General features: G+C 52.9%; 1 protein-coding gene across 1 annotated transcript in view; it reads left to right on the top strand.

Moving 5' to 3' along the window:
* Positions 1 to 15,369, top strand: part of PAX5 (paired box 5) — a 170,977-nt gene extending 155,608 nt beyond the window's left edge. The window contains exons 9-10 of the mRNA XM_055579721.1: positions 8,242 to 8,328; positions 15,290 to 15,369. Coding sequence (XP_055435696.1) covers positions 8,242 to 8,328; positions 15,290 to 15,369 — 167 coding nt within the window. The remainder of the gene's footprint in view (positions 1 to 8,241; positions 8,329 to 15,289) is intronic.
* Positions 15,370 to 20,811: the final 5,442 nt, after the last annotated feature.

Genomic DNA, 20,811 nt, shown 5'->3' with positions numbered 1-20,811 from the left:
TTGACAGAGCTGACCTTTACCAAGCTTGCTTGGGTTATCCTTTCTCTGTTGGAAGCCCAGGAAGGTCTGGCTCTGGAGAGAGGATGGTTGAGAAACCTCGGCCTTCATGTGGACTAGGGTGGTAACGGGTGTAGTGAAAGTGGGAAAGAAGAGGATCTGAGTGATGAAAGCCCTTTGAGGTCAGCTATTTAAATCTCTCCCATATACGCCACCTATACAGATGAGAAAACTGAGTCTGGGTGAAAAGAAAAACTTGATCAAGGTCACTCAGAGACTTGACAGAGCCCCAGAATCTAGTGTGTGTGTGGGCATATGGGTATATGTGTATATGTGTGTGTTATACATATTGTATGTACACTCGTGTGTATATGTAATAATATATATGTGTGTATGTTATAATAATATGTGGTATATTATATAATGTAATTATATAAATAATATGTAATATATTTGCAAGGCTGACAATGCCATGTTGGGTGCTATGATCAGGATCACTCTGGCCATAGACAGGGTTGTATATGCCCAGGTACCCACTGACCCCGAGCCACAGTGCATCACGCAGTTCTACAAAACTGCAGAGAGCGACTGGAGAAATCTCACAGGCCCTTTTCAAATCCTTCCTTCCTCTTCCTCTGCAAAGATTTTCCTTCAAAGCCCAGTCTGAATCCTTCAGAAATAGAACTTGGCAGTGAAGTCACTTTGAAAGACTTTCCGTATGTTAATTACAGGCAGCCAAGGTCTGGAGCAGAGGTGGGAGCCCACCATCTGCAGATGGGGTCGGCCCCCGGCGCGCTCTGCAAATCCCCATCATCTGGCAGGTGTCGTTCTGGGTTAATTAAGAGCTACACTGAGCCCGTTTACCTGTCACTTCAGAGAATTTTAGGAAACTTCGACTTTCTTGCCATCTCTGAGCTTTTAACGAAGGGTAAACTGAAAACATTTCTGATTCTGATGGTTTTTCCCAGCCCTGGCATCTTCAGGGCAGCTGCATTCCGTGCCTTTTCTTGTGGCCTCCTGTAAACTTTTAATTTCAATCAATCCTTTCTAGTTACCTCATTTTTTTTTTTTTTTTTTTTTTTTTTTTTACAGCCAACTCTTCTATGTTTGGAAGACAGTGCTGTTTTGGGAAAATCCACCATTTATCCTAAATCTCTTAAACCTCTGCTTTCTTTCTGGGTCTTTGAAGGGAGAACATCCATTCCTCAGCTTGATTCTGTTTAGTACAATAGCTTTGCAAGGGCTTTTGATTTGCAGGTCAGGGGCCTTTCAGCAATCAAGGTTTGGATTGTCAATGCTAATCGTAGAGTTCCGTATTCATGGGGGAATGACTCAGTCAGATCACCAAGTAACTGGGTTCTCAGCAGGTCAAAAGACCCCCTTCTCTGGCGGAAGAGAACTTTCCTTCTCTGGGGTGAAGTTCAAGGTTCTGTATCTCGATAGAGGTTTGGATGACACATGTGTGTGTATTTGTCAAAACACAGTGATAGTATATTTAAGACTTGTGCATTTCATTATGTGTACACTTTATATCAAAAGAAAAAACTTTTAAACAAGTAATGAATTTCGGTTAATGATATGCATGCTGAAGTACTTAGGGGAAGTGTATTGATGTTTCCAATTTACTTTGAAATACGCAAAAGATAAGATGAATGAAAGGCTGGAGGGAGACAGAGTTGATAAGCAAGTGTAAGAAAATTGATGATGGAATTAGGTAGTGGGTACACAGTGTTCACGATAAAATTCTTTCAACTTTGCTCTGTGTTTGAAAATTCTCAGACATACCAGAGCGGGGGAATGGGGAGGAGAGGGCTGGCCGGCCCAGTGAAGCTCTCCCTGGGATGGTGGAAGCCCGAGGACCTAGGGATAGGCAAGTGTCCTGATCCTGCTGTGGCCCTGCCTGGCCATGTGGCCCTGGGGAAGGGGAGGCTGAAGGAAATTATCTTTCAAGTTTTTCTGGTCCATATGATCTGGAATGATGAGTCCCAGCAGAGGTTGGGCAGGTTTAATGTAAGGTAAATTTGTGATGTAGAGAGAGGGTGATGGCCAGGTTTACTTTGCATTAGTTCTGGGAAGAAGTGGGTTGCTGGGGGGTGGGTGGGAATGAGGGGAGTGATTGCTAGTTCCTCGGATACCCAGTGAGAGGCCAAATCCCTCACCCAGCATTCTCTGCTCTAACATCTTGGGTGGGTTATCCTAAGATGGAGTACCACGCCTTCTGGATGCTTCCTAACTTCACCCAGACATGCCCACCTGTGGTTGCAGCTTCCTGATGTCACGGAATTCTTGGGCTCTGTGATCCATACTGTTCTTGGACCACAGTCTTTCACCTCAATGCCACTGGCTGCCCAAATGTGGCACTCAGCTGCTTCCTCTGATTTCCACGTGGGGAGAAAACATCAGCCCAGTCATATAGGCATTTGAGCGTGTAGTAGGCTTTATGTCCCAATGTGGATGGCTTAAAATGGGAGTTAGACGTCTACTTCTTTTTTTTCAATATTTTATTTATTTATTTGTCTGTGCTGGGTCTTAGTTGTGGCACTCGGAGTCTTCAGTCCTCCTTGCAGCATGATCGCTTTATTACGGCATGCGAAATCTTAGTTGCGGTATGTGGGATCTAGTTCCCTGTCCAGGGATCAAACCCAGGCCCCCTCACTGGAGTGCAGAGTCAGCCAGTAGACCACCAGGGAAGTCCCCTAGACACTCACTTCTTGAATGTTCTCCACCCTCACGGCATCTCCTTTTGTCTCCCCGCTCCCTCTTGATAATAGAACCTCCCCCAGTTCAGGTCCTGGCGTTCTCTCACGCACTAACTTTGAGCCCTCTCCATCCTCACTCCTGAACCCTGCTCTGGGCCTCCTTTTGCACATCCAAGAACTCAGCAATAAAAATAAATAAAGCTATAAAATTCCTTTTAGGGACTGATTCAGTCTTTAGAGGAGGCCTTTTCCTTTCCCCTCTCTCCCCAGCTTCCCCAGTCTCCTTGGCAGGGGAAAAGGTAATTCTGTGCTTCCAACAATATTACCTCATTTACCTCTCACCAGTCCTATGATGTAGGTTTTTATTAGGCCCATATTCACGATGAGAAGAACCCAAAGAGGTTCTGTTACTTCCCTAAGGCCACTATAGAGCATGGAGGCAAGCTCCCTCTGAGCCCTGCCACACTAAGCCCACACCCGCCTCTGGGCAACCCCCTCCCCTGCCCCTCCCCACTTTCCTAGCACAGTGTGGGGGCCCAGCTCCCAGGGCAGATCCCAGGCCTTGTCTCAGAAGGTCCAGTCTTGCTTTCTCCTCAGGACTGCTCACTCCTGGGGGTGCTGGAGATGGAGGAGATCATGATGCATGTTTCGTTGTGGAGAGTTCTTGGGGGCTTCTGGGGGTGCACCTGCAGACGGCCCAGGAGCCATCTCCGAGGAGGGCCTGTGTGCTGTGAATTCCTCAGATGGAGGTCTTGCTGCCTGCTGAGTGACAGCTGCTGGGCAGGGGCCGGCACCCCCACTGGGCATCACAGGAGCTTTTCTGTTAATGCATAAAGAAAAGGTTGCCCAGTTTAAATGGGCTGGTATGTTTGAGAGATGCCCAAAGCATGCATCAGTTAGCAAAAGGAGGTGAGAGCCCCATGGTGTCCTTGGTCATAAGAGAAGTGTCATGGTGAGAGCTCTGTCTGTCTTGGGCCATCTGGCCGCTCCTCCCGGACCCCAACCATGAGCCAGAAGTGGGACTCTCACGTTCTGCCTTCTCAATCTCACTCCTGCCGTTGAGGAACGTCATTCTGTGCCTGTGGACATTCCCCTCGCCTGTTCCCGTGGGTTGCGGCCACAGCTTCTCCCTGACCGTGGGCTCACCTCTTCCAGCCTGTCCTCCAGGTCCTGGTACTGACAAGTCTGAAGGCCTCTCCAGTCCCAGCCCTAAAGGGAGAAAAGCACGATGTTTCTGCTTTTCAGCTCTGCTCCTTGGGCTGCCTCTGCTGGAGCCTTGTGAAGACCTGGCTGTGCCGGGGGCACATTCTGACCCCCCAACTCCAGACTTCTGCTTGTGCCCGGAATGTCCTGTCTCCCTCCACACATCAAACCCCTACCCCTCCTGCTCATATGCTCCTCTCCCCGCAGAAAGCATCCCTAGTGTTTTCCTGGAACTTCTCATGGCTGGACCAGAATCACTTTTCTAAGCTACAGTCCTAAGATTTAAAGGAAAGAAGGTGAATGCTCCTCGGGTGCTGTGATGGTGGTGAATTTAAGCAAGGGAGACACAGCAGGAGATTGAAACCTCTAGTCCCAAAGGAAGCCATCATCTGGTGGAGCCCACAGAGCCTCCAGGAGGGGGCCTCCCTCCCTACTGGGAGCACCATGACACCTGAGAAGTGAAATTCAGGCTCAGAAGACCGGAAGGGTCTTTGGACATCACTGGGTCTCACCTGCCCTTGTACAAATGGAAGACAGAGGCCCCGGGGTGGGAAGGCAGTGTCATGGTGTCACATGGGCAGAAGGCCCTGGGCTGGGAGACAGGAAGCTGGACTTGGAGTTGCCCCCTACCCTAGACAAGTCCCCCCACCTTCCTGAGCCTCCATTTGCTCGTATAAAATGCAGACAGATGCACCCATCTTGGGAACTTCACAGGACCGTCAGGAAAGTTACATGAGATTCTAGATGTGGAGGAAGCCTTGGTAACTGATGTCAGGTCGTGGTCCTTGTGGCTGACATTTGCTGAGCAGTCACTGCATGCCAGACACTGTGTATCATCAGTCTCGCAATGACCATGGGCAGTGAGATCTATTCATTGTCCCGACTACTGAGGAGAAAACTGGCACAGAGAGCATCCTGCTGACGGTCAACCTGTTGAGCTAGGAATAGGCAGATGCAGGATCTGGGCTGCAGCAGTCTGGCTCCAGAACCGTTGCTCTCAGCTTCTGTGCCAGACTGACTGAGGCCCACTGGGTTCAGTGGCTTCATGTGGGCTCGAGTCTGGGTGGTCTTCTTCTCCCCAGCCATCTTTCTGGCTGAGCTAGGCCAGGTCTACAGACAGGCATCTTCCTCGGCAACTGAGGACCTGCCCCACCCCCACCCCACCCCCACATCTCATGGGTGAGGACTGCCCACGCCCTGCCAGCTGCCTGTGGGGCATTTCATCCAGAGGCCCCAGCATATGGCTGGACCAGCCCTGAGGTCGACCTGTTGCCCCAGAGATGGTCAAGCTCCCTTTACCCAGAGGGTGCACTTTCATGGGGCATCTCACAGGACAGTGGCCCATTGAGGGGACCACCACACCACTGCTCTAAACACACCAGGCGGGGTGGGTCCCTGGAAGTTCATTTCTTCCACCAGGGAGCAGGACAGCATGGTGGATGGAACCTGGGCAATGGATCAAATAAACTGGCTTGAATCTTGGCACACAGTAGGTGCTCAAGAAACCCCTGGCTATTGGTGTTAATAATGGAAGCCATGAGAGTCATCTCAGGTAGACGGAGGAGGTCCCACACTTTCATTCATTTAACGAATGGTTTTCAGGGCCTGCTAGACATGGGGATGCGAGCATACACTCCCTGGCCCCGGGGCGCTTACCTCCTAGTGGAGGACATAGAATTAACAAGAAAGATGAGCACAATTAGTAAGATATGTTAGCTTGTGATCAGTTCTATGGAGAAAAGTTAAGCAGGGAAAGTGGAAGGTGTTTCCATGGGAATTGCAATGTTTAGAAGTGACTTTGGAGTAGAGCCTGGAAGGAGGTGAGGGAGAGAGCTGTGCAGACAAGAGCACGGTGTTACAGTGGAGGTGGCGAGCTACTTGTGGTTCTTGGAGCACTGACCGTCTGCTGTGGACGGGGTGTTACACGGGGGGTGGGTGGCATGTGGGTGCTGAGAGGAGTCACACACCGACCTGAAGACAGACACTCCCATGTCACAGGGCAAATCTGGTGTTGGGCACAGCAGGAGATGGAGTACACTCCAGGACGGGGTTGAGGGGGGCTTCCCAGAGGAAGAGGTATCTGAGTGAGATTCTAGAAGGTCAGGCAGGTGGGGACGTGGTCCAGGATGCTGAGCAACACTGACTTAGGCACATCCTCTAGAGGAGTTGGAACTGTTTATGGCCTGTTGCCAATCTGGGGACAAAGTTGGGGGGAGGGTGCAGAATGGATAACAGACACAGTTAACTAAGTAGCTCCAGTTGAACAGGCCCAAGACTTGTACTTTGAGGGGCTGGAGATCAAGGAGGCTTCCTGGAAGAGGTGGCCTTGGAGCTGGGCCTCAGATGGGCCCGGTGCTGCTAGATGGAGTTGCCGAGACAGCCTTAGCCGGTATAGCCCAATGCCCTGGGCCAGGCGCTGTGCTGTCAGGAAGCGCCTCTGATGGGGCAGCCCTGAGGGTGCCCAGAGCCCCGGGGGAAGTGCTGCTGTCCCCCTTCTCCAGGCAGCTCGGTCTCTCTGCTCCCCCACCTGACCCCCCAGGAGGAGGAGGAGGTGCCTGGCGCTGACGGATACGCCGGGGGCTGAGCTGCCGCGGCCCCGCACTGTCACCGTGCTCTCCCTCGTTCGCCGGAACCTGACACCCTGACCACTGAGGCATAAAAAACAGAGAATTGGAAAGCTCAGCCTGTCAGGCTGGGAGTGGCCCCCAGAGAGGCCCAAGGAGGAGCACATGTGTGCGTGTGTGTGTGTGTGTGAGCGCGCGCACACGCACACATTCTGCCTGCGGTTGCTGGTGGAAGTGGGGAGGAGGCCAGCTGGGCCTGAGGGCTGTGAGCGGCTGGCTCTCAGCCCTGCTGTTTTGTTCCCACTGCACCTGGTGGAGCCCCAGGGGCCCTAAGATGTCAGCTGAGGCCTCCCAGGGAAGAGCGGTGCTCCAAGTCCTGACTTGGGGCTGGTGGCCCTTCTAGAGGCTCCTGCCTTTCGGCCCTTTGGCATCTAAAGAGTCCATGGAAGCATGGATGGTGCTGAGGGTGGTCTCATGGGGCTGGGAGACTCCTGTCACCACTGCCAGGGAGGGGACCATATGCTCTGTAACTAGTGGCCTAAAAAGCCACTCAATAGTCAGCTGCCCATACAACCTGATAACAGGCACAGGGGCCCTTGTGCCCCCAGAAGCCCCAGTGGCAGGGAGCCGACAGGCGGGGCCTGTCCTGTTACAGAGCCAAGGGGGCAAGGTTTGAAGGCAGGGATTCTGGGCTCCTCTCCTGTGACTGCCCAGTGGTCAAGAGGCCCTCCTGCGGCTGGAAGGGAGGGAAGTGCCAAAGGCAAGCATCATGGCTCCACAAGCCGCTGGGCAGGAGTGAACCGTCCTCAAGCTCCATTCTGCCCCCTACACCTAGTGCTGTCCCACCTGGCGCGGCTTGCAGCTCCTGCCCCTCCCCCCAGGCCCAGAGGCCCCAACCCCGTGCTCTTCTCTGTTCCTCCAGCCCTTTGGCTAGTCCTTTCATGTCAGCAAAGTGCCATCCACCTCCTCCTGGCAGAGGGTCTGAGTTTATGTCTCATCTTCCTCGTTGGAGAGAGGCCTGGGGAGCAGCCACCTCCGGATTCACAGCCCAGAGGGCTAGACCAGAGTTGGGTCATCTTTGGCCTTCCAGTCCAGAGCCAGAAAACACATGGGGAGTGGCACTGCATCCACACTGTGGTCCTGGGGTGACCTCGGTCAGGGCTGAGGTCTGAGAAACAAGCAGTCTGGGCCTTTGGGCTTGGGTTGGGTGATTCCAGGCTGTATTGTGAGAGACCCTGGGCGTCAGTTTTCTCATGTGCAAAATGGGCCAGCTACCCCAGGGAGCACCTGGCATGTGGTGATTCAATGGTACATGTGTGAGAGACTGGTATTCACTCCCAGAATAAGAAAAGGTTCTAAGGGGAAATGTGTGCATGGGTCCTAATTCACTTCAGTCGTGTCCGACTCTTTGCGACCCATGGACTGTAGCCCACCAGGCTCCTCTGTTCATGGGATTCTCCAGGCAAGAATACTGGAGTGGGTTGCCGTGCCCTCCTCCAGAGGATCTTCCTGACCCAGGGATCGAACCTGTGTCTCCTGCCTCTCCCGCATTGGGAGGTGGATTCTTCACCGCTCGTGTCACCTGGCATCCACTCCTATGAATCAAGTTCTAATGACAATGCCAGTGACGGCTGTCCACGTGGTAAGGGGGCAGACCGGACTTGCTTTTATTAGTTACACAAAGCACCCGCAGTTTGTGAGGGAGACAAGTGCCGGTGGCATTTTCCGAACCTGACTTGACATTCGGTTCCTATTTCTCTCCCACCCACCACATGCAGGGAGTGATTTTTCCGGGAACCCCTACAGCCACCCTCAGTATCCCTCGTACAACGACTCCTGGAGGTTCCCCAACCCGGGGCTGCTCGGTGAGTACTGGCGGAGGCCTTGCGGGGCCCCTGGGCCATTGGCTGCCCATCAGGGCCTCACTGGACCAGGGTCCCTAAACATCATCAGGCCTGGTCACTGAGGGGGTGGGTAGCTCCCCCCAGACACTGGCAACATGGGAGTTTGTGCTGGAGCTTCAGGACAGCAAATACCACCCCAGCCTTGCTTGTGCCGTCAGCCGTCCCCCTGTGTTATAGTGGATGACGGGAGATGGCACAGAAGGGGAACAGATTTTAAAAGGCCATTGAGAAAGGAAGAGAAAAGTAGGAAAAGTGCCTGCCTACGAGTAACATATTTCTTAAGGATCATTGAATAGGTTGGTGATAAATCTCTAAATAAGGGCAGCCAGGGACCAATTTGTGTTGTTTGGAAGTGGCTGTCTTGATAAGGACTCTGAGGCAAGGATATTGATTAGTGATGTCTGCTGTGGATACCGCTGGAAACTGGTTGCCCTGTGTCTGAAGGTCTGCCGAGTTGTGCTATGCCGAGCTCAGTTGGTGCCCAGCCTCTGCTCAGGCCTTAGACTGCAGATGGTCAATGGCTGGGGCCAGCATGATCTGTGTGCATCATCAAAGATATTTGAGCCACCCCACAGGGCTATCTTGGAAGGCCAAGGAGAGCCCGTTATTTTGTTTCAGTGAACTTACATGAGTGAGTCCGAGCTGGAGCTGATGGTTTTGGAGCATGAGGCAAGGGTCCCCCTCACAGATGTCAGTCACCCTGGGGTTGGAGCTAGCCCATCAGCCTCCAGGCAGCAACATGGATCCCTCCCCAGCAATCAGCTGAGTAATTTCCACTAAGGTCAGATGTGGAAGGGCCTCTGAGACCATCCAGGTTTGTCTTCACAGCTTAGCAAGACTTACTTAAGCAAGAACCTGTTAATTCCCTGGGTCCTCTGAATTATTTAAGGACTGAGAACCATAGACTTCATCAAAAAGGCACGAACCTAATGTCTTCAAACTCAAGTTGCTAGGCATGGGTCTGCAAAGGAGGCCATGAAGTCACAGCCTTGGCCCCTTCCCTGACCTGCTTTGGTGATTAGGACAGACAATGACGCAGACACTGTACATTCTTGGCTGCCGATCTTCCATGCGTTTGAGCCTTGGACTGCCCAAAGTATTTTGAAAGTTTATCATGCAAAACTTCTGGTGAAATAAGGACCAATGCCAGCTAGTGCTCCAGACCTGTGCCTGCAGATTTCATTATATAGAAGACCAGGCTCTTACCTTTTATGACTTCCTGCAGGGGCTGAATCTGTGGACTGATGGCTTAGACTTCTTTTTTGGGTTTGGTAAAAATTACTTCTAAGTATTGAACCAGGTCTCTGCCTACCTTATGCTTTTCCTTAAACAAGCCCCCCTGAGAGGTATGGGTTCTGAGTTGGCCCAGTTGTCAGTCTCAGGAGGCAAATGCTGACCCTGAACCAGAGTCTTTCAGCAAGGATGGGGTCGGGGAGGTGGGTCTGGAGCCTTAGCTAGGGAGCTGCTCCCTGCAAATCGACCTTGTACAGGGCTCTGGTCCCAGCACTACTGAGAGACCCACAGGGGATGTGGCACAAAGGAGGCCTGGGTCAGACTGTAGGAGGAATTCCTTGTGATGGGGACATGACACCAGTGAGGCCATGTTGACCTAGGATCTCCATGTATGGCCGTGCACTGCCCAAGGGGACAAGTGGGGGCTGAAATCAAGCCCGTGCATGGCACAGAGCCCTGAGCCCCAGCACAGGGATATGGCTGCCTTTTTCTAATTTTTTGAGGTGTCCAATAGGCTCATTTGCCTGCAAGTTCCAGAATGAGAGAAGTGAGACAGGAGCTGCTTGGGCAAGCGCAGCCATGGGATAGAGTAGGAGGAGAGGGACCTTGAATGCCAGACTGAGAAGTCTGCACCTGATTGTGTGGGCAGCTAGCAGCCCAAGTGAAGTCACTCAGTCGTGTCCAACTCTTCGCGACCCCATGGACTGTAGCCTACCAGGCTCCTCCCTCCATGGGATTCTCCAGGCAAGAGTACTGGAGTGGGTTGCCATTTCCTTCTCCAGGAGATCTTCCTGACCCAGGGATCAAACCCAGGTCTCCTGCATTCCAGGCAGACACTTTCACCTCTGAGCCAAAGGGAGGGTGGGGCTAGACCACATCCGAGGCCTTTGCTGCTCAAGATAGAGTGAAATCCAGTTGACATGCACAATTATACATGTGGGAGGTGTGTCTGGTATGGAAAAGTTTGGCCTCTGTCCTAAGGAGCTCATAGGCTGGGGGTGAGAGAGCCTTAGGCAGGAGTGCCATGATGAGAAAGCCTGTGCTAGGATGGGCCCAGTGCCTTGAGGGGTGCCAGAACCAGTGTGGAGAAGAGAAAAAGAATCAAAATTCTGTTCATCCAAATGAGCACTTGCTAATTGTTCAGGTACTGGGCAAAACCCTTCATGTGGGTTTTTATCTTACCCTCATTTTATCCTATCAAATATCCTATCCCCTAGACAGTGCATAGGATTATCTTTACCAGTGAAGAGAGCAAGGCTCAGAAAGGTTAATTAACTTACTTGAGGTCACACAGCATGCAGGTAGCAGAATGAGGACTCAAACTCAGGTCACCCTGATTCTAGAGCCTGTATTAATAATCAGTGTGCGATGTGGTACTTTTACTCTTCTGACCAATTCAGTCTGAACAGAACTACCACCAGAAAAAGAGGCTTATCTCTCCATAGGAACAAGCCTGAGTCCCAAATAACTCGGTCCTTGTATGTATGAGAACAGTGCTGGTCTATTTTTGAAAGCTGGGTTACTTTATCTACCAGGCTTTTAGTTGCAAACAACAGACTCCACTCTCACTACTTTAAGCAGAAAGTGAATTTGTTATGGGATACTGGGGGATCCCAGTTAGGAGGATCAAAGAGATAGGTATGGGACTCACAGCTGGGAACACCACCGGGGCTGATCTAGCATAAACACCCCTGCTGTTGGCACCTACGAGCAGCCCACTTTGTGTTGCTGCTTCAACCAGGGTGTGTAAGAGCTTTGTGTTGCCACCACCCAGAGCTGGGTGCCTCTGCACCCACTCCCAGCAGGGGCTCATACCACAGAAAATTCTGGAAACACAAGAAACGTTTAAACAATATTGGGCTGTTACAAATATGAGAAATGGCCCCTGCCCTGCCCAAGTCTGTAGCCTGGGGAGTCTTAGTCAGGTCATCAACCAAGCAGGGCCTCAGTTGCCTCAGGTGTAAAGTGAAGATAATGGCCACCAGCAGCATCATTCAAGCTCGAGCAGGTCATGATGCTCTCCTGAGGCCCCAAATGCAGTGATTGCGCTCTCCTGAAGACGAGGGAGACTCCAGGTTTGTTCTGCCACGCATGCATGCTATCCGACTCTTTGCAACCCCATGGACTCTTTTGTCCATGGAATGCTCCAGGCAAGAATACTGGAGGAGATTGCCATGTCTTCTTCTAGGGGATCTTCCCAACCCAGGGATCAAACCCATGCCTCTTACATCTCCTGCATTGGCTGGCAGGTTCTTTACCACTAGCGCCACCTGGGAAACCCTGCCATATGTTGCTCTGCCATAAGTTGTAAGTAAGTTCCAGGCCTGTTCCCCTCTACCAGCCTGCCCTGCCCCCAGTGTCTTCAGGGCTTCAGCTGGAGGAAACCCACCGGGCAAGAGAAGTAGACCTACTATTTCTGCTACTTAGTCAGGGAATCAGGGGGAATCTGCTCCAAGGCTTTTCTGTGCCACAGTGGGAGCTGTGGAAACAGGAAAGACTCTCACACACCCTGCCCACACCTCAGCCGGTCTGGTGGAAGGGAGCCTTGCTCATGGACACACTGCCAAAGAGAGGACAAGTGATGCCATCTATTGAGGCTCTCTTCTCGCTCCTTCCTGGGAGCTGCCCGCAGGCTACCCACGCCAGGCCCAGCCAGGAAGGCCAGGATCTGGCATCCCACTGGGGCCCCAGGCAGGCGGGGTGGCGGGCTGGCGGCAGGAAGAAAGGCCGCTGCGGTCAATTAGGATTAGAACCAGAGCGCCTGTGACCGCTGTAAAGGGATTAGAGAACAAGTAGGAGCCCGGAATGACTGTGTCAAGAAGTAAATTGATGATAATGTGAATTAGAGAGGAAAAATGACAGAAGAAAGGACAAGTTTATTCTAGATGGAGGTCTAATGGGCACCAGGAAGACAGAGTGCTTTATGAGGTGATGTTTTCATTTCTCATGGTAAATGTAGGTGTTCTTTGATTTTGCCATAGGGCCCTCACACTAGGGCTGCTGGACGGCCTGGCCAAGAGATTAGACTCTGAGAGGGGAGAGAGTCAGAGCCCAGGGTGAGAGCTGACTCCAGGGAAACTCAGAGGACCGAGCCAGGATTTCCTGTCCCTCATTTGTGTGGGCAGCCCCTGTGATTTTCCTGATTCTGTGCCATGCCTGGGCCTGTGGGACTGGCCCTTACCTCACACACACACACACACACACCCCTCTCACCTGGGCCCTAAAGGGAGGATGCAAAGCTGGTATTGCAGATGCTTCTGGCTCCATCGCACAGAAGAGAGAACAGAGAAGGCTGACAGACATCTGAGGCAAGAGTCCAACCAAGGAGGTGACAGGGGGCAGCAGAAAAACCCATCTTTCGGAATATTCCAGAATATTCCGTGCCTTCCAGCAGTGACTGCTCCCCCACTAGCACTACTGCCTGAGCCATCTGCCTTCCTGGGGGCCAGGAGGGAGAATTATATCCACCAATTAGGGCTGGTAGCACAGGTCAATCCTGTCCTCTTGATTCCATACTAGCAGGGTGACCATGTGCAAACCTCTTATTCTCTCTGTGCCTCAGTTTCCTTATCTGCTAAATGGGGGCAATACTAGTGCCTACCTGATAGAACTGTTGTGGAGATTAAAAGAGTTAAAGGATACACAGGGCTTAGAAAAGTGTCAATTTCCAAAGCACCTTCACATCTTTACCTCGTGGGTGCCCTCATACAGCCCCCCTGTGACCTCCTTTTACAAATGAGAAATCTGAGGCTCAAGGAGTGAAGCCACTGGTCCAGGGTCACTCAGCCAAGAGTGATAGAGCCTGAATGGCAATCTCCAGGCCTTGATGCCCAGTCATGGAATCTGGGAGAATTGCCAGGACTGGTTTAGATTTGGGTGAGATTTCAGAATGAGCCACCTCCCCCAAGGAATTAATAAGCTTACTGTTCCTACCCCAGCAGACACATGGTCTACAGTGGCTGGCAGGACCCCAGCTGCTAGCCACTTGGATAAACACGGCTCTCCAAAATGACTGTATATGCAGTGAATTGCATCATGGCCGAAAGAGTCCTAATCCAGGACTGACAACCAGAATTCCAGGCCAGGCTCTGTGGCTTCGGGCACATGACTTTCGTTTGTTAAGCCTCAGCTCCACCACCACCCTCACCCGTAAAAGGAGGGGATGGCCCAGTGTCTCTAACTTCCATGGCTCTGAGAATCTGCTTGTCCCCCTGAGAATCCCCAGACTCTTTCATCCCTGTGGAGAAGTTTGAGCACAGGGCAGGGCTCCTGGAGGCCTCATCCAAAGCATGTCATCCAAAGAGAGCAGCCCAGAGACAGTGGGAAGAACCCAGCATCAAAACAGGAGGCCCCACACTGGCTCTGGCCCGAGGTCACAGGAAGCAGGGCTATACCCTTCCCTCCTCCCATGTATTCACATACCCAAACTTTCATATCCTCCAAGTTCAACCCAACCTGCTTCCTCTAGGAAAAGCCTGACTCTGCCAGAACAATCTTGCATTCCCAGAGCTCTGTTCTCAGAGCTCTGATCCCCTCTTGATTCTGAGCATTGGCCTGCGTTTGTTCATTATTGCCCAGCACTGCAGCCAGTGGGGTCGGAAAAATAAATGAATGAATGGGCAGGGTCTTTACTATTGTTGGTTCACTCGGTGCCATTGCTCATTTTCTCAGCCAACCCAGATGAGCACGTACCACACTCTGGGCTGCAGGCTGGGGGCTGACAGTGAACACTGAGCAGAGCAGAACCCAGCCCCTCTGTGGGACTCTCCATCCAGGTGAAGCGGGGAGAAGAAGAGAAGGAAGTGATCAGAGGATGTGGTCCAGCCTGCAACAGGGCATAGGCTCAGGAAAGGGGGTGTCCCAGAGGAGGAGACAGGGACTCGGGGACTTGAAGGAGGCAGCACCATGCAGCAGACAGGGAAGCGGGTGTGAGGTGCAGCCAAGATGTTCCAGGCAGGCGGCAGAGCACGGAAAAGGCACAGAGGCATGGGAGTATGTTAAAATGGGCTAACTCTACCTGCCCCGTGGGTTTAAATGAGACAAGAGGTGTAAAGGACGTGGCAGGGTGGGATGCAAGTGCTCCACCTGCAGCTGCCATCGGTACTCTGGTATATTTGAGAAGGTTGTGGTATTGGATTCTGCAGGAGCAGGGTGCCTGAGTGTGAGCAGGAGGGTGGTGGTGTGGAGGGAAGTTCAGAGGTTGGCAGGGCTAGGTCACCAAGCTTCCACAGGCCAAACTAAGAAGCGATGACTTTTCATTTTCCTGGTCAGAAATTGGCACACTTTTCCTGTAAAGGACCTGCTAGTGAATATGTTAGGCTTCGCAGGCCATGTGGTCTCTGTTGTAATACTCAGCTCTGCAGCAGCAGCTTGAGAGCACCACAGACAACACAGAAACAACAGGGCAAGGCCAGGTCCCAGGAAAACACGAATTACTGAATCCGGGCTGGGGGATCGGCCCCAGTCTGCCCACCCCAGCTCTAGCTGGTGAGGAGGCCCTGAAAAACCTATAAGCAGGCAATGCCCTGAGGAGGGACCAAGATGTTGGTGAGAGGGCACAGTGGTCTGGACTGGGAGAGGAAGAGGAAGGGACAGAGGTAGGGGGCGCTGGTGGAAAGGGGACCCCAGGTACGGAGCTCGGGGCACGAGGTCTCCCTCCAACCTCTGTGGCCTCTCCTGTCTCTTTCAGGCTCCCCGTACTATTACAGCGCTGCTGCTGCCAGAGGAGCCGCTCCGCCCACAGCTGCCACTGCCTACGACCGCCACTGACCCCCAGAGCCAGGCAGGCGCCAAGCATTTCTGACACATATCACTGAAGGCCATAGCCTCCCAGCCCCCTCCAAACACAGCCAGAGGGGCCCAATGAGACCACCACCCCCCTCCCAGCAACCCCCCACTCGCCAGAAACTCCCTCCCCCATTTCCTGCCAGGGACTCCGGGGTCTCTGATAGAGCTATTGGACTTCTAGACACCTGTCCATTTCTAAGAGTCAGCTTATGAGCTTCTCCCGGTGGTGAGTGCAAACCAAGAGACTGTTCTGCAGACAACCACAGCCCCAGCGCAGCCTGCCAGCACCCCCAACCCACCCCCACACCCCGAGCTGTCTGACCATCCGCCCGTCTTCCTGCCCCAAGCCTGGAAGGAAAAGTTTGCTTTCGTTGCTTCAACAGCACCCATGTAAATACCTTCTTGCTTTTTTTGTGGGCCCGAGGATCCAGCTGAGCAGACTGCCCACCCATTTTGCATCCAGCATTCCGGAGGTGTCACAGGAGGACTTGGACCTTTGCACAGAGCCACCCTTCTGTCCTGAGTGCCCCCGAAGGTGGGTTTGGAGCTGCCCTTGAGACTAAGGATGCCCACCTCCCGACCCCAGCCTCTGCTCATGCTACTTCTTTAATATCTGGACTAAGAGTCTCATTGGGTTGGTTTTGCTCTAAGTACCCCCTTCCCCTCAAGACCCCTCCCTGGCTTCCTGCCCCCATTTCCCTGGGCCCAATGCAGTGCAAGCAGCTCTTTTCTGTATCAAAGGACTCAAAAGAGAACCGTCTAGGAGATTCCTCAGCTACTGTTTTAAAGTGAGATGGCATCCAAGATACCAATTACATTGTGGACTTGGAATGTTAGGGCCGGACGAGACCCAGAAAATGATGGTCCAAGGCGGAGCCTGAGGCTCTCCAGATGCCCTGCCCCTGGACCACTGAACTGAACTGGGATGTGTTTACTAAGGTGCGCCCAGGCTCAAATCACACTGGACACCCACCATGGACACTTCTCCCACCTTCCAAGACGCCAGAGAGTGGATTCAGGGCAAGCCTGTCCCTGCCACGTAGACAGTGATTAATAGAAAGGACTTTGTCTGGACCAAGGACCACAAACACCTACAGCAGTCAGCCAGAACTTCCTGAGCAGCCCCTCTCCTTCTCATGGAGCCTACTATGCAGCTGGGAACCGAGGTGCTCGGGTAGGAGCCGAGGCCTGCTTTGCATAGTGGGTACCTACCTGCTGATACAAGGGGGTGTGATGGTCAGGCCATGACCAAGGGCCTTGGGAGCCTGGAGTAGGAGTTGGGAGAACTCACTGTGGGCTGGAGTGGTCAGAAAAAGCGACCTGGGAAGATTTGGGGAGCAGAGGAAAGCTTCCTAGAATGGGACAGGCAGTGAGGAACTGGTGTGTGAACTGGGAGTGGTTTTGAAATGGAGGTACCAGGGGCCACCATCTCTTTGCCTTGGGCCTCAATTCCCTGCATACTATCTCTTGCCAACTCAGAACAGCCATGTAGAGGCGTCATCCAAATCTGGACTGAATGACAGCCATGACAGTGGACTTGGCCATCTCCTGTGACAATGTGCCCCATGTCTGCATGTCACCAAGCTGGCAAGGAGCTGGGGTGGGGAGAGCCCATGCTTGACGTCATCAGGCCCAAGAGGTCTTGTCCTGGCTGTACCTTTGCCTGCCTTGCTATGGGTCCTCAGGCAAGACCCTTCCCCTCTCTGAGCCTCGGCTGCCTTGGTACAGCAGGAGTCCCCTGCAGGACTACCCGACAGCTCTCCCTCCCTTACTTCCTCTCCCCGTTTTCTGGGGCTGTGACAGGGGCATCTGGGGCAGGCCCTCCACTTCTGAGCAAGAAGACTGGGGCACCTGAGTCCTACTAACATTTGGACCAAATTAAAAAAAAAAAAAAAAGAACACCTAGAGGGGTGAAAATCAGCTTTGAGGAAGACGTAAGGCAGCTCCCCTCAGGAGAAACTGAGGCCTAGCTCGGGGAGACCTAGGATCAGGCAGGGAGACAGAGCAGACCTCCTCTGACCACCACCAAGTATCCCCCCGCCACCACAATACCCCTACAAAGTGGTAGAATAGAAGAGGAAACTGAGGCTCTACAAGGTGGAGTCCCCAGGCAGCGACTAGTGAAGATGAGGCTTGGGCTCGGCCCCCTGACTCTTGGCTTGTAGTGATCCTCCCTTCCCTGGGGCAAGAAGTTGACGGTGAGGGCAGCAGGAGATGGTTCTGGGCCACCTCCTCAGACGATGTATCCTGGAGCCAAGGAAGAACTGCCAAGGTTAGAACCGCCAAGGTTAGAACTGCCAAGGAAGCCCAGTCCCCAGGGCAGAGCTGGTCCCAGTGGGCTCACCACAGGCACACCCACCATCCTGAAACCTGCTATGCAAAGAAAGGAGGCATCTTGGGCCAGAGCCCACCTCCAGGAGCCCAGATGAACCAGCTCGCCCCTCCATCTGCCAGGCAAGGTAGGAGCAGGTATGTCACCTGGACTCTCCCGCCTTCCCTCCCTTCCAGAGAAAGTGGCGGAGTCTGGGGTCTGCAGCACAGGCCTCTTGGCCTCTGGCACCCACATCCCTGGATCCTGATGCTCCTATGGTCTCAGGCTGTTGGGAGGAGGCCACCTTTCCCTGAACTGGCTACCTAAGCACACACTATCCTTCCTCATCAAAGCCCACCTGGCCCCAAGTGTACCCCTCTCCCCATCCTGTTCCTCCTCCTGGCCTGTGATGAGCTCCTTCCATGCCTTTCCTCTCTCCTCTGGAGTCCTCAGATTGCATTTGTATTGATTAGACATTACTTGGTTCCTGGGCTGCCAGGCAGAAGCACAAGCACACATGGAAGCACACGCATGTTCCCGCACACGTACCTGATCTCACCCACTGAGCTCCCATGCTGCCTGCAGAGCTGCCTAGGAGCTGGAGTGGAAGGTTCCAAAGGACACACCATTGAGTAGATGCCAGAGAATTCTGAATGGAAAACACAAGGCCAGGGCTTTCACCAGCATCATGGCAGGAGGCCTGGGGTGTTGCTCTGTGGGCCTTCAGCCCTGCGTTCCAGCCCTTTTTGAAAAGGACATTGTAGATTTTACAAAAAAATTTTCGTATCATTAGTCTATCTGCAACCTAGAAAAATCTGATGACATATCAAATCCACATCCCTTTCCCAAGGCGCCTTAGTTAGGGTTCACCCTTTTATTACTGATGTTTGTATGGTGCTTTGCAATCCTTGACCATCCATCCCATGGGGCAAAGATCACAATGCCCATTTTATAGATGGGAAAACTGAGAGGCTCACATGGCAAGACAGAGGTGAAGAGAATGCTCAGATTTCCCAGCTTCATTCTCTCTCCAGGTTCATGCTCCTGTCATGGGAATGTTTGGCTTAGAAACACCCTTCAGTCTCCTAGAAACCCCAAGACCTGCAGTGAGGAAAGAAAAAACAGTGACTCAGAGGCTGGTTTGGTGGAGGGGCCAGGGTGTTGGTGACTTTGCTGGTCCAACTTGATTCCCATTAACACTGAAAAAATGCAAGGTCTTTGCCAGATCCACACCAACACTTCTGAGGTTTTACCCCTACTCCTTCCCTGCTGTGCCTGAGACTCAGCTGGCGTGGGAGCTCACCCAAGGCCTGACAGGGCCTGCACGTGGGCCCGGCTCTGACTCACAGGGTCCTGGGCTCCAGTGTCAGGAGAGATGTCCCCACACTCCTCTTTTCTTTGTCCTCCTTCTTATGGAACAGACTTCAAACCTGGCTGTGACAATATGCAGTAGTCCCAGATTTGGGCCATCAGGGGTGCCCACAGCCTTGGGAAGCAACCATCACCATCTCAAGGGCCCTAGAGCAGCTAGGGCTGGGAAGGTGGGGTGACCATGTCACTTCTCCAGGGCACAGGCATCCTAGGTGGTGGGTGCTTGCCCTACCCAATGGCATTCAAGTGTGAGATCTTTAAATGCTCTGTCAGCCAAAAAAAATTTGACCCATGGGTCACCAGCTTGTGACCCCCCAGTCTTTGATCAGTGCCTCCCTTCTTCTTCACCTCCTTGTCCTTCATTGCAGATGAAGGACATCGAGGGAGATGGGAGCTCAGAGAGGCAAGAGAGGAGGTTCAGCAAGTCAGTGTCAGGAACAGGCACTCCCAAGACTTACCCTCTCCTTCCCACACTCCCGGCTTTTGAAGGCTGTGTGGGCTTTGCAGGCAGGTGGGGTAGACCATGGGATGTGGTCGGGATAGGGGACTGTTGGCTTTGAGGGGAGGTCAGTGCTGCCAGGGTCTTTCACAGGTCCAGGGAAGCACCCCAGATGTGGCCACAGGGGCACTAAGGATGAAATCTCTTTATGAGAAGTTACATCCCTGAGCTAATGCCCTGCCGTGGCGGCCTCTGGCTCCAGCCACCCTCTTTTGGGTGACATTTCAGTTAGAATTTAGCGCCAAGTTATGGAGAGCAAATGTTGAAAACAAACCCGGCACTCCTGACAAATACCTAGAAATGAGCTATGTCTAAGACACAACCACCACAAGGGTAAAGAAGAATCCAGGCCCCTGGACTGGCCAGGGCCAGGCTAGAGTGGTTGGATCCACAGCCCTGCAGGTGAGACAGGCTCCCTGGCGTCCCTGCTAACAGGCGGCCCTACAGCCTTGGCCTCACCAACCCAGGAGCCCACCACTGATGGTTTCCAGGCACGCACACAGGTGCTCCTAAAGAATGTATTCCTTTAGTTCTTTGGGCCTCTGAGAGGTCCAAGGCAAGCGCATTTCGTACGAGATAACAAAATACATTACTGAAAAGTTGGACAGTCAGGCCATGACTCCTAGCCTGCATTCTGCCCCACCTCCCTGCAGCCCCTTCGGCCCCTTGTCCCTTGTTGTCCCCGAAACTCAGGATTCCCTCTTGCATATTCATGGTGGAGCTGCGGTGTTGATCCACCTTCCCCACTGTCAGCAAGGCTGTGCCTCCAAAGTGGCGGCCAGGTCCCAGGGGGCCGACTGGGAGCGAGTCCCCTGCCTGCCAGCTCTCCTGACGAGGGGGCTGCAGCTTCTCTGACAGGGCGCTTCTTGCCGGGAGCAGGCAGACACCAGCTGATCTTTCATTCGCTGTAATTTCTCAACATGGGGTCCCGTTCCTGGACTCCACCACCCCCCCCCAATCAAAGGGGACCTCGGGGTGACATCCCTACCATTCTAGAGTTTCAATCCACATGTTCCCAGGGGTTCTGTTTAGCTCACCTCCAAGGGTAAACAGAACTACCATTCAGTAAGTCTGTTCTTCCCACATCTTAAGACTCCTGAGCCACACGAGGAGAAAATGCAGCTGTTTATTTATTGAGGGAATCTTGATGAATTCTAAAAGGGAGTTGGTCTCAGGTGGTATATTTGGCCTCTGGGCCAGACGGAAAGGGCAGGAATTCTGCCCCTCAGCTTTGGCAACTCTG

The sequence above is a fragment of the Bubalus kerabau genome, chromosome 4 (genome assembly GCF_029407905.1).
Source record: "Bubalus kerabau isolate K-KA32 ecotype Philippines breed swamp buffalo chromosome 4, PCC_UOA_SB_1v2, whole genome shotgun sequence".
Lineage (NCBI taxonomy): Eukaryota > Metazoa > Chordata > Mammalia > Artiodactyla > Bovidae > Bubalus > Bubalus kerabau.
This window is presented reverse-complemented; position numbering and strand designations above follow the sequence as displayed.